Consider the following 13912-nt stretch of genomic DNA (forward strand, 5'->3'; position numbering starts at 1 on the left):
ATCACTGTGACAAAACTGATTTAAATTACACTTCATGTTTCTGAATTTACCTTGAATCATGTATTTATTGACCATTGTGTCAGCCTGTGCCTCTATATCTGTTGGTCTCAATTCCAAGCCCATTACTTGCTGAAAACATTCATTTTATTTGGTCATTATACTGTATGTGTTCTTTTTTTAAAGTGTAAAAACCATGCATTTATTGGATACTATTTTTAAAAGTAGATTAATAGCAGGAGCATCAACTGTATAAAAGAAAGCTGTCCTGACTAGTGAACATTTTTCTACTTATCTTACTACTACTAACTTATCTACAACTACTTTCAGTACTATTAATATTTATTTAGACTCGTTTCCTTCAGCTGATCTTTCTGAATTAACTTAAGTAATTATTTCCTCCAAATTATCAATGTCTTTTAGACCCTATTCCTACAAAACTGCTCAAAGAAGTACTACAACTAATTAATGTTTCAATATTAAATATGATCAATCTATCCCTGGCAGTAGCTAAATCACTTTACCCTGCTGTCTTTGCTAATTATAGGCCAATCTGCAACTTTCCTTTAATTGCAAAAAGTCTTGAAAGAGTAGTTGTAAAACAGCTAACTGTCGAGGTTTGTCTGGCTGGACTCATGCAAAGGACTCAAGAATGAAAGTCCAGCGAGTTTATTTGACTATACATACAGTCCTTTTGAATTGCTCAGTTCAAAAGTCCAATATATATAAAATTTAATGGAAGAAAAGTTCCATGAATCCAAGTCCCAATCCTCGGAGTCTCCCAAAGAACAGAATCTCTTAACTCCACCAAGTGACAAATACTCAGTTGGAACTCTGTTGGACCATCGTAGGAAGGAAGAGACACATTAGAAATCTGCAAATAAACTGAAACTTAAAGAGAGGCTAGGCGAAGACTACTGCAGCTAGACAATGCTCAGGTGAAGACTGAAGGTCAGGTTCCAGCTTAAATAGCCACTAGCTGATTGCCAGATGATACACCAGTACTTGATTGAGTTGTCCCTGTAAGACAGTAAACACACCCACACACAGAGCATCAAGCATACGAACTGACAGAGAGATAGAGAGAGAAAAAAGGGGAGAGAGAAACAGTAGAGACACATTAGAGGACTGGTGGATTAGGCAAGTTTCAGAGTTCATCACAGCACAGAAACAGCTTCAGTGAAGGTTGCAAATGTTCTGCTTATGGCCTCTGACAGTGGACTTTCTGTGCTTGTCCTGCTAGACTTCAATGCAGCATTCGATACTGCTGATCAGAATATTTTGTTAGAGTGATTAAAGCATGCTTTAGGTATTAAAGGACTTGCGCTGCACTGGTTCGAATCATATCTATACAGACTCCAATTTGTTCATATAAATGAAGAGTTCTCTTCACACACTAAGGTTAGTTAAGGAGTTCCACAGGGTTCAGTAGTAGAACCCATTCTATTTACATGCTTCCAGTATCATTAGAAGGCATAGCATACATTTTCCCAGCTATTCAGATGATACCTAACTTTATCTATCCTCTGATTGTTTTTGCTTCTAAATTCAGATAAATCTGAGGTTGTACTTGGCCCCAAAAATCTCAAAAATATGGTATCTAACCAGATGCCATCCAGACTATGGATAGTGTTACTTTGGCCTCCAGCAACACTGAGAAATCTTGGAGTCGTTTTTGACCAGAATATGTCCTTCAGTGTGCATATTAGTTACTTACACTGCAATAGGTCTTAGGCTGCTGGGGGATTCCCATGATCACCCACAGGTCACCTCTGACTCTCTTTCACAGCGTGTCTTTGTCCCGTCTTCCTCTCCTAACCAAAAACTGTCGCAGCAGATGGCCACGCCACCCTGAGATGGGTTCTGCTGGAGGTTTCTTCCTGTTAAAAGGGAGTTTTTCCTTCCCACTGTTGCGAAAGCACTTGCTAATTGAAGGCCAAATGATTGTGGGGGTTTTCTGTGTTTTCTTTGTATTATTGTAGGGTCTTTACCTTACAATATAAAGCACCTTGAGGCAACTCTTGTTGTAATCTGGCGCTATATGAATAAAATTTTATTGAATTGCAAACTGAATTGAACTTATGCTTTTCCCTTACACACCAACAGTAGTGGCAAGTTTCACCTTTGTAATAAAACTGAACGCAAAACATGAAAACTTTGGACTGAGATGAAGATGAAGTTTTAATAATAATAATAATAATAATAATAATAATAATAATAATAGTAATAATAATAATAATAATAATAATAATAATAATAATAATAATACATTTTATTTATGAGTGCCTTTCAAGTCACCCAAAGACACTTTACAATAGGATAAAACACTTAGTAAACCAATGGCAGAAAAAGAACAATAAAACAAAAGCACAAGATAAAATTAACAAACAGTGGATTCACAGTGAATATGCAAATTTGAACAGATGAGTTTTGAGTTGGGATTTAAAATGGGGGAGAGAACCAATGTTTCTTATTTCTGGGGGCAGAGAGTTCCACAGCCTGGGAGCAGAGCAGCTGAAAGCTCTGCTTCCCATGGTGGTGAAGCAGAAGGAAGGTACAGCAAGCTGGATAGAAGAAGAAGATCGAAATGAACGGGCAGAACTGGTAGTAGTTAACAGGTCAGAAAGGTAAGGAGGAGCGAGGTTATGAATGGCCTTGAAGGTGAGCAGAAGAAGTTTGAATATTATCCGGAATTTCACAGGGAGCCAGGGAAGTTCCTGCAGAACAGGGGTGATGTGCTGGTAGGAGGGGGTGATAATGCGAGCAGCAGAGTTCTGAACCAGTTGAAGCTTATGGAGGGATTTTTGGGGGAGACCATGCAGAAGAGAATTGCAGTAGTCAATACGGGAGGTAACAAGACTGTGGACAAGAATGGACGTAGACTGGGTGGAAAGAGAAGGAAGCAATCTGTTAATGTTACGTAGATGGAAGTAGGCAGAACGGGTGAGATTATTGATGTGAGATTTATAGGAAAGTGAACTGTCTAGGATGACACCAAGGCTCTTAACCTGAGGAGAAGGGAAAACTGTGGAGTTGTCGATGGTGAGTGAGAAATGGTTCGCCTTCAAAACGTTGGATTTGGTGCCAATAAGGAAGATGTTTTAGTTAACACAAGCTTTAACATGTAACCTGCTAACTGGGGCCAACACAGTCTAGGGTTTTTTTTGCATTCTCTGACCATCTCTGACACACAGCTTAATGCTCCAGACCAGAAAAATGGCCAAACCTCTGCTTCTGTATAGGCACCCTCTGATTAGCTGATCAAGTACAAATTCAAGTGGAAATTAGCTTTTTTTAAAGGGTGGTTGGCCTCTTCTTTTAGAGAGAGAATGAGTTCAGTCATTTGAGAAAGGCTCAGAGTAGAGCTGCTGCTCCTCCACATTAAAAGGAGTCAGTTGAGGTGGTTCAGGGAAATGATCAGGCTGGAAAGATTAGATCTCTTGGCTGGCCTGGGGGAATGGCTTGGTCTTGGTCTTGGAGTGGAAGAGGATGGGTGGATTTGGATTTGGAGAAGGGGGCAAGGGTGTCACCAATGATGCCTTTGATTTCAAGAAGTTAAGTTGTTGTTTGTGATTGTGTGTCCTAATATAAAAATATATAAAAACAACTCTTCATTATGCATGGTTTATGTTGCGTTATAGATGCAATTGTACTGAATAGCCTGCAAAAAAATACTGATAATCTTCAGTTTAATTTCTTATTGAATTCCTCCTTCTTCCAATCTGCAGGACGTTCTGCAGATACAATCATTGTCCAGGATGTTTCCATCTGAAATTTAAACAAGAAGAATGAGAAAGATGCAGCAAAACACAGAAGAAAAAGAGAAGCAATAGCTAGTATTATGAAAGCCTTTCATCAGCAGTTTTATCAAAGCTCTACTTTATAAGCATTCAGTCTGAGGATGTTGTTTTTTTTTCTGTGCCGTTTTTTCTGTGTTTGTTTAGTCTCCTCATTCCTCAAGTCATTCCTCCCCAGCCACAATACAAGCCTGTTGACTCTCCAGGGGAGTTGAAGATGTTCAGAGGTCCAATTTTCAGATTCCAGTACAAATGATATGGTCGCTGCAAAGGAAAAAAAGAAAAGGGGGAAAAAGACTCTTTTTCTCTCTGCCTCTCTGTTCTCTCGTCTTCTCTCTGCCATGATGTTGCAGTTATGTTGTCAGTAACAAAACACAGAGCTGATGAATGATTGATGAAAGCCCAGCTAGTGAAACATAAACTCACATTCTCGTGGGCACAAAATGAGAAAACAAAAGGAAAGTAACCAACGGACTGCATTCTGGGTAGACCGTTTCTTGACAAACAAATGTTGATATGAATAACTGGACACAGACTGAGGCTTCAGTTATGTAAACAGATGGCAGAAACAATCTCATTTGTTGAGGAAAAGCAACAAAAGGCAGAACCAGTTTCACACATTTCCACATTGACATGTTGCATTTACTGCGATTACAGTTTTTCTCAAATGCTAAAACACAAAAGCCAATCCTCTAAACCAAATGACCAGTTGTCTAAACACATTTACTAGCCATCATTTACCAATATCATAAACACATGTCACATGAAGACACAATTCACAGAACACAATCCTCCGTTGTCATAAATCTAAACACATCTTTCCTTGCTAAAACACAAGTTGCAAAAGAACTCTGCTCATATTCCCAAATGAAAGCTCATGTGATGCAACATGCTTGCCACAGTCAGCAATATTTGAACACAATGAACACACCTGGCGTAATTCAGTACACACAACGACTCAAAATTGAAGACACCTGTTGCTAATGCTGTGACCACATGTATAAAAGCAAGTTCAGAGTGCACAGTATGCTGAAGATTCCAAACAAACACAATGGATGAAGGCAGAGTCAGGGGAACAGGAATTCGATGCAGAGGAGGGAGAAGAGCTGTCCCTGGAAGAAGAGGAGCAGGCCAACGAGGAAGAGGAGTCCAAATAAGAGGAGGAAGAGGAGCAGGCCAGCGAGGAAGAGGAGTTCAAATGAGAGGAGGAAGAGGAGCAGGCCAACGAGGAAGAGGAGGAGGCCAACATGGGAGAGGAGAAGGTCCAGGAGGGAGAGCAAGACAACCTCGCACCATCATTACGGACGAGATGCGAGCAACAGTCATTGACCATGTCATTGTCCATGGCATGACAATGGCTGAAGCAGGACTAAGAGTCCGTCCAAACCTGAGTAGGTTCACCGTGGCCACCATTATCAGGGCATTCAGACAACACAACAGGTATTGTACTCGATTGCTTTCTTTGTCACAATACAGTTTTACAAACCTGTGAAAGTAGTCTATTGGTTTCAAATCAGTTGTGACTGTATTGAAACACATGTCAATTGACAACACCTTTCTTTCTTTAGAGTTGAAAGAATGCCACATAGAGGTGGGAGGGTTGCCATATTTACAGCGGCACAAGAAACCCTCATTGTGGATATGGTTCGTGGGAACAACCTCCTCAGACTCCGGGAGATCAGAGACAAAGTCATTGCCGATAGTGTCAATTTTGAGAGCATTGACGATGTCAGCTTGGCCACAATAGACCGAGTTCTCCGGCGCAAGAAGACGCAGATGAAACAGGTCTATAGGGTTCCCTTTGAGCGCAACTCTGCGCGACACAAAGACCTACGTTCCGAGTATGTGCAAGTAAGTATACATCCATGTTCACAGTACAGTTAGTGGACATACTGTGTTGCTCAGTGGCCTACATTACTTCTGGACAATACTGTGCTACCTGATTGACTGTTGTTCTGAACACCTGTGCACTTTCACATTTTCACAGAGGATATTACAGTTGGACGCGATGGCCAGACCTCATGAGTACCTCTTCCTGGATGAGGCTGGCTTCAACCTGCAGAAACGAAGGCAAAGAGGCCGTAACATCATTGGCCAAAGAGCCATCACTGAGGTCCCTGGCCAACGGGGGGGTAATATTACCCTTTGTGCGGCCATGGGTTCGGAGGGGCTTGTCCACCGGCATGCTGTCCTTGGGTCTTACAACACCCAACGTCTCCTCACCTTCCTAGAGGAGCTAAAAGACATCCTCCTGGACCGCCAACAACACCATCCTGGGCCCGCACATCACATTTAGTCTGCCCCTGTCTGCCCCAGGGCAGCTGTTGCTACAACTGTAGCTGCCTTCACCAGTGTATGAATGTGAGAGTGAATGAATAGTGGTATTGTAAAGCACTTTGAGGGGTCCCCGAAAAGCGCTATATAAATGCAATCCATTATTATTATTATTATTATTATTATTATTATTATTATTATTATTTATTATTTATGTGATCATTTGGGACAATGTCCGCTTCCACAGAACAAACCAAATCAGAGAGTGGTTCACCACCAACAGTGACCACTTTTTAAACGTCTGTCTGCCACCCTACTCCCCTTTCCTGAACCCTATAGAAGAGTTCTTCTCATCATGGAGATGGAAGGTTTATGACAGACAACCATACACAAGAGAGAATCTCCTAAGGGCAATGGAGCTGGCCTGTGTTGACATCCCAGCGGAGGCCTTCCAAGGATGGATTCGCCATTCCAGGGCGTTTTTCCCGCGGTGCCTGTCAAGAGACAATATAACCTGCAATGTGGATGAGGTGATGTGGCCCGATGCAGCTCAGCGACATGATGCCGCACAGTGAATGTGGTGTGTGTGGTGTGAATAACGTAAATAAAAAAATTTCACACCCTGATCATGTTTTCAAGGGTACTGTTGTGTGCAATAGATTCAGTTTTTGCATTGAGTTGTGTTACAGTAGTGTACGTACATGCAGGATTTTCTATAGATTTATACTCTTCATCTGAAACTCACAAATCTAAATGGCTAATCCTCTGCAGAGATCTACGACGATCCGTTACTGTATAGTTTCTAAAAATATGCATTGGCAGTTATGAAACAAAGGACCTTCTCACAAATTAAACATTGTGTTTTCAATTGTTTTGGTGTAGTGTGTAATGATGTGTATAGTGTTTACATTTTTGAAAGCTTCAAGCTGCTCTTTCGGTGTGACAGTTTGAGTTTTGCAGTCAGGTGTGGCTGTGTTTATGTAGCTTTAGAAAAGGGTGTTGTGTTTAGACATTGGGGAACATGGTGGAAACGTTTGTGAAATGTGTTTTAGCATTTGAGAAAAACTGTAAGATGCATAGTTGCTGCCTTGATTTCTTTGGTGACAGTGCATATAAAATTGGCGGGTTGGACTCAGGGGTTCACTTCTTGGGTTTTGTTAAATGCTACAAAGAATATGTGCCACAAACAAATCTCTTGGTTTCAGTTACTGAGTTACAAAGTTTAGCTTAGATACAAAGTTTTAGTTCTTAAAAAGAGAGATTGTGTGGCGTAAGAGTGGATAATGTGTATGAAAGAAAGATGTTGTCTGTTCAGCAGATGTGATTCTTAAGTCTGCCGGTCAGACACATAATCTGGTGTTCCAGTTCCAACTGATACTCCTTTGTTGAATGCAGGTATCAAATATAGAGAATAAACACCACAGATAATGAAGGTTACCCACCTGCTTGCTTAGCCCCTACTGGGAAGAATCAATTTCCTGAATGGTGTTTAACACAATAATGACAACAGGATGTAAATGAATAATAAGGAATAAAATGTTTTCATGTTCATCTTATGCACTCGTCTCATTTCAGCTGAGTGCGAGTCGTAATATTGTTATTTACAGCCACACTAACATGTCATTTCTTTCTCTCTTTTCTGTCTTTCCACAGAGCTGAAGAAAGAAGTCCTCACACACAAACTTGGCTGTGTGTGGGGTGGTTCTGACAGAGAGAGATGAAGTGTAGTAACATTAATGGAGTTGGCGAGAACACGCTATGTCGCCATACAGCAGTAAAAGCTTCCAAACATTGAACATAATGAGAGCGGTAAAGACAGAAAGCATCATAGTCAGAGCTTTTCACTCAAGCCAGCTGACTTGACCATGGTTTCTGGTTAAATTAAAAATGATTGCAATCTTACTACATAACAAACGTTCTTTTTTTATACCTCATGTGGGACAGAGAGACAGTGGTTAGCGCTGTCACTTCACACCAAGAAGGTTTGTGGTTTGAAGCCCAACTGGGGCCTTTCCTGTGTTCGTTTTGCATGTTCTTCTTGTGTGCACGGGTTTCATCTGAGTACTCGGGCTTCCTCCCACAGACCACAGTCCAAAGACATGTTAGGTGGACAGTTTATTCTAAACTGGTGGTGGATAAAGAGCTTTAAGTGTTTAGAAGAAGGTGCTGTATGCACGTGTGGTTAACATGGTAGTTTAAACAACTTTGAGTTATTAGTAAGACTGGAAAAGTCCTAAGCTCATTATGAACCAAAACTTTAGGCTCTGGTGTGACATTTGAGTGCTTTTTACAGCCTAATTCATTTCACAAATGTGGTACTTCATTTATTAAAAGAAGAATGTTGCATGTGCATGATATCCAAGCAACAACAGTTTTGCATAAAAAAAGGGAAACCCTACTTAGCTTCTCTAGAAACAAAATGGTATCAGAGTTTTCAGTCTATAAAAACTTATTTTGCACTGGTACATTTTGGGGACTGTATGTGAATGTTCTTCTTTTAGATGTTTGATTTCTTAAAACTGAGGAAACTATACTTGGCTGTAAAAATCTAATGTCTAACTAGAAACTTCCTCTGGATGGCATTACCTTGGCCTCCTGTAACACTCTGAGGAATCTTGGAGTCATTTCTGATTGGAATATGTCCCTCAACATGGATATTAAATAAGTAGGACTGAATTCTTGCAATATCTCTATAATGAGAAACATCCTGTCTTAGTGTGACGCTGAAAAACTCTTTCATGCATTTATTCCTTCTAGGCTGGACTATTGCACTTCATTACTGTTACAATGCCCTAAAAGGGACTGTACTGGAACTAAAAAAATTATCACCCCAATAGAGTACTTTGGTCGCAGACACTGCTGGCCTACTTGTGGATCCTAGCATATATAAAAGTAGAATGGGAGGCAGATCCTTCAGCTTTCAGGCCCCAGCTCCCTTTCACACACATGTAATCTGTATAGCCTCTACTGATTTCCATACCTCCTTTTTCAAGAATACCTCCACCTGCTCCCTACTCTACATAGATTACAATGTCGTCTGGGAACATCATAGTCCACAGAGACTATTGCCTGACCTCATCTGTCAGCCTGTCCATCACCACAGCAAACAAGAAAGGGGTCAGAGCAGATCTCTGATCCAATCCCACCCCCACCTAGAAGCAGTCAGTCACTCAGACTGCACACCTCATACATGCTATCTTTATACATGTTTTGCACCATGCTAACATGCTCCTCTGCTACTCCTGATTTATACAATACTGCAGTTCTTCTTGGCACCATATCAGTTCTGATTTATATAAATATAAATGCTCAAAGATGGCTCCTAAATGACAATAATCCATAACCCATAAATGCAGGAGTAGCTTCAGCGCTGAAGTAGTACACTTCTGCATTTTTGCTCATGCATCTAAGCTATGTGTATGTGGTGTGTGTTTGTATTATACAGTAACCACAAAGCACATCTGCTAAGCTGTAACAGATACTGGTGACTGCTGAAATCGGCTGCCCACATAATCCAGGGCTCTGCAGAAGGGATCATCTGTTGGGCTGTGATCTCCTTTTCCCACTTTGTCTAGAACCCAGTTTAGGGTAAAATAACTGTACACTCTACATTTAGTTTGTCTTTGATTCCCATTTCTTTTCTAATTCTGTTTTTTTTTTTTTTTTAATTTGTTTTCCATCATTTGTCTTCAGGCTGTGAAAAATGATTGCATAAATAAACATGCATCCAAGCGTGCGTTTATATGACAGACGCAGCACAGATCAGCAGATGGAGACAGAAAAGCTGAGAAATCGAATGTTGAAAGCATCTTTTGTTCTCTGCTGAATTAACTATCCACAGTTTCCTTCTTCTCTGCTGTGGCTCCTTTTTCTCTGCGGTGGATGCCAACAGAGGAATCAGGCAGTACAGTATTGTTCATAGGCTCACACAAGCACACAAACTTTATCCTGCTGTACGGGACTGAATAGAAACCATAGAGAAACAAAGGCAGGAAAAAGTTTCGCTGACAAGAACTGCAATCACCATCTTCTCCACACGATGCAAATGGAAACCAGATGCTGAACGTATATTGTATAATAATGGCAGGATCTCTGTATGAAAAAGGAGGAAAATAATGTGTTGCCATCATGGCAGCATTTCAGAATGTAATTTACTGCTTCTTTCTTTTTAATTACTGGAATTGCTGGGTTTCTGTGCTGTTGCAACTGAGCCCATACTGTGTTTAGAACAAGGAGGTGATAGCTTTCTAATCAGTCTCAGTCAGCACTTTGATTTAAGCTACATTTTTATGTTTGTTGTTTCGTGCGGTGATTTAGTTCAAGATCCTGTTTCCTTCTTTAGCTACCAATATCAACAATGAGCAGTGTTGGGAAGGTTACTTTTAAAATGTATTCCACTACAGATTACAGAATACATGCCCCAAAATGTATTTTGTAACATATTCCGTTACGTTACTCAATGAGAGTAACGTATTCTGAATACTTTGGATTACTTAATATATTATCATGCTGTTTACAACTACATGAATGTGATTTATTACTGTTACTGAAGGTCCGCAGCTCCGAACCATAGTAAAGGGACCTCTGGCTAATATGTCGGTTCCCTGTCGGGCTCGTAGCCGAAAACTAGTTTTACTTTGTTGTCTGGGTCAACTTTGCTAGCGAGAGACAGAGAGAGGCGTTGAAAGGCTGCTGCAACGGAACTTATTGTTTCGGAGGAAAACACGAACACGGTGTACAGTCGAGTCTTAATAGCTTACTTACAACTGGGCTCGTCAGGCACTCTTCTTGGCTGCAGTGGTTATTATTATATTTACATGCTTCCAGCTCCTGTTTCTGCTTGACGATAACTTTTCCACTCTCCTTTTTCTCCCTCCTCGCGCTCACAGACACATAACGGGTATGGCAGTCCATTCTCCCTGCAGCACGGACTACACTGCCCATGAGGCTACATTCTTTAGGGCTATGCCTGTAACACTCTACCTATTAGCTTAGCACAACAACAACAACAAAAAGGCGCTCTCTCACCCAGGAAACACACAGTCACAGAGAGAGCGTCACCATGTAACCATGGCAACCGTAACGCTGCCGCCTGGAACAACAGAACGTAGCTGTCAAACAAAACCCAAACAGTCCTGACAGTACCGCCGTGTAATCCATTTATTTCAACAAAGTAACTGTATTCTAAATACCACCTTTTTAAACTGTAACTGTAACGGAATACAGTTACTCATATTTTGTATTTTAAATACGTAACGGCGGTACATGTATTCCGTTACTCCCCAACACTAACAATGAGCAACAGCCAATGCTTGCTAACGCTAGCATTTTAAACCCCAGCTAAGTACTTGGCTTCACACAGCTTCTTGAATCCATCACAACCCCCCCTCCAAAAATAAACCAACATTAAGGATTACATTAACAAGCAAGGAAGCTAACTTTATCTAGCTATCTGCTATCTGCTACACTGGGAGTCAAGCATAGCTAGTACAAAAGGCAGACGTGTTGTGTTCTTTGTGTTCTTTTTAATAGCTGTGTTTGCAAAAAGACTCATGGTCCTATAGATGTCTATGGGAAAATGATATTAGTAAACAGTTTCTTAATGAGTTTAATCTCAGTCACTTTTAAAAAAAATTGAATAAAACATTAAGTCCATTTTGGAAGTTTTGATCATTTTAAATGTCAGAAAGGAGGAATATCGAGGATGTGCTTATTGATGACTTGTATAGACAAGTTTTATCCTTGTTACATCTGATTTAAAAATACCACATTGTGATGGTAAGCGCTTATCTCAGGGCTCCATAGTAAGACAAAACATGTCGAGATTGTTCTCAAGGAATTTGTCTGCATTAGTAGCTAAGCCAAAATTAGCCAGAAGAAAGCCAGTTTTCACTGACTAAGCCAGAATGACCAAATAAAAATATGACCAAGCTCATATTCAACATAAGGTGAGAATTTGTTTCATAGAGGTATTGTTTGGTTTTGTGGATGAAATATGAGATGGCGCTGTTTGTTCTTCTGACTAATCTTAGCTAATACTAGCTTCCCTGCTAAACCAGACATATTGCAAGCTATTTTACAGGCCCAATGCTGCAAGTCAATGAATACATCAAATTCTTTCAAACTTCCGGAGATGATCTAGTAAATTAGCTATCCAATTTGGAAGTACTTCATTAAATTAAACCATCATAGCACAGTTAAAGCTATCTAATTAACCACACATTATTTTCTTAGGTTATATGATGAACTTATATCAAAGTGGACCGTTCCAACATTTTCCTTCTCCCACATTTGAGCTAAAATCAACTGACTGTAGCGCAAGTGTTTTATTTTTTTGATGTTTTTTTTCTTTGTGTCTAGCATGCAGATAACTGAAGAACATTTGTAACACAAGTGATGACATAATTGTACTTGTAAGTACTGAATGTAGAGCAGTAACACGTTACTGCATTACTGAAAAAATGTAATGTGATTACTCCCAATACTGGCACATCACCTATAAACTTCCCATCATCCTTCAGCCACCTTCAGCCCCTTTAACTGCAGGGTGGAAATGTTTGACCAAGGCGTCAAATTTAGTCTATGAAAATCAACCTGGGAGGCCATGTGCTGTAAACCCATGAAGTCATCTATTAACCCGAAGAACAGACGAGTGAGCAAATTCTGTTTGGGATTTATAGGGCACGGCGATATTGGCGACACACTCAATGAGAACTGGACCTTCACATGGGGCAAATGATATGGCCATTATTCCTGCTGCAACACATGCACGCACACACACACACACACACACACACACACACACACACACACACACACACACACAGATTGTCGTTTGCTACCAAGCTATACTGCTTTGTTTTCACACAATGAGCTTGTTTGTTGTAAGCATTTGGGTTTGATAATATTAGTAATGTCACATGGAATGTAAATGGGGCTGGCACCAGAGGAAAGAGGTTAAAGATATTTAACCAGCTTAAAAAACTACAGGCAGATGTTGTTTTATTAGAAGAAACTCACAGACCTGTCACAGGTTTAAACGAACTTAAAACACCTGAGTTTCCTAATGTGTTTGCAGCCTGTTATAATTCTAGACAAAGGGGAGTAGCAATTTTAATACATAAAAATGTTAATTTTACAGTACTCGATACAGTTATAGATCCAGTAGATTTCTAATTATTAAACTATCAATATTGAACAAAAAACTATGTATTATAAGTATATATGGTCCAAATGTTGATGAACCCTCATTCTTCCACGGATTTTTTAGTGCACTCTCTGAACACCTTGATTGCACACTCATTCTTGGAGGCGACCTCAACCTTGGACTAAATGAAGAAATGGATAGGCTCAACACAACAGGAACTCAGCGCAATTGGCAATCCACAAATATAATCAAACAGTATATGAGCGACTATGGCCTTTGCGATGCATGGCGCTCCCTTCACCCAAACAGTAAGGAATATTCTTTCTTCTCACATGTTCATCACTCCTACTCTCGTCTGGATTATTTTTTGGTCAGAGGCTCACTGCTGAGTGACATTTCAGACACTGAGATTCACCCAATAGCTGTCAGCAATCATGCTCCTGTATCTTTAACACTAATGCACAAGAATAATACTACGCCAAGTAAAAACTGGAGGTTTAACACATCACTACTTAAAGATAAAGACTTTATTAAATATTTTAAAAAGGAATGGATTTCATATTTAGACTTTAATGACACTCCCGGAACATCTGCTTCTGTTCTATGGGAAGCAGGGAAAGCTGTGATGAGAGGTAAAATAATTTCTTTCTCATCACACAAAAAGCAAGAAGAAAACAAAAATATTCAGGAATTAGAA

The 13912-nt window shown here is 40.1% G+C and overlaps 1 protein-coding gene across 1 annotated transcript; it reads left to right on the top strand.

Annotated features, from left to right (window-relative positions):
• The first annotated feature begins 4992 nt into the window (after positions 1 to 4992).
• On the top strand, positions 4993 to 6354 carry LOC148096922 (uncharacterized). Its single transcript, XM_087834009.1, has 4 exons — positions 4993 to 5234; positions 5363 to 5645; positions 5782 to 6073; positions 6278 to 6354. The coding sequence occupies exons 1-4, from the start codon at positions 4993 to 4995 to the stop codon at positions 6352 to 6354; spliced, it is 894 nt and encodes a 297-aa protein (XP_087690135.1).
• Positions 6355 to 13912: the final 7558 nt, after the last annotated feature.

Source organism: Neolamprologus brichardi, chromosome 20 (genome assembly GCF_056152115.1).
Source record: "Neolamprologus brichardi isolate AB-2024 chromosome 20, ASM5615211v1, whole genome shotgun sequence".
Classification (NCBI taxonomy): Eukaryota; Metazoa; Chordata; class Actinopteri; order Cichliformes; family Cichlidae; genus Neolamprologus; species Neolamprologus brichardi.

Excerpts from the sequence above, each read along its gene's own strand:
- LOC148096922 (XM_087834009.1), top strand. The coding sequence starts at position 4,993 with ATGAGAGGAGGAAGAGGAGCAGGCCAACGAGGAAGAGGAGGAGGCCAA. Across the intron at positions 5,235-5,362 it reads GCATTCAGACAACACAACAG|AGTTGAAAGAATGCCACATA; the intron begins GTATTGTACTCG and ends TTCTTTCTTTAG. Across the intron at positions 5,646-5,781 it reads TACGTTCCGAGTATGTGCAA|AGGATATTACAGTTGGACGC; the intron begins GTAAGTATACAT and ends ACATTTTCACAG.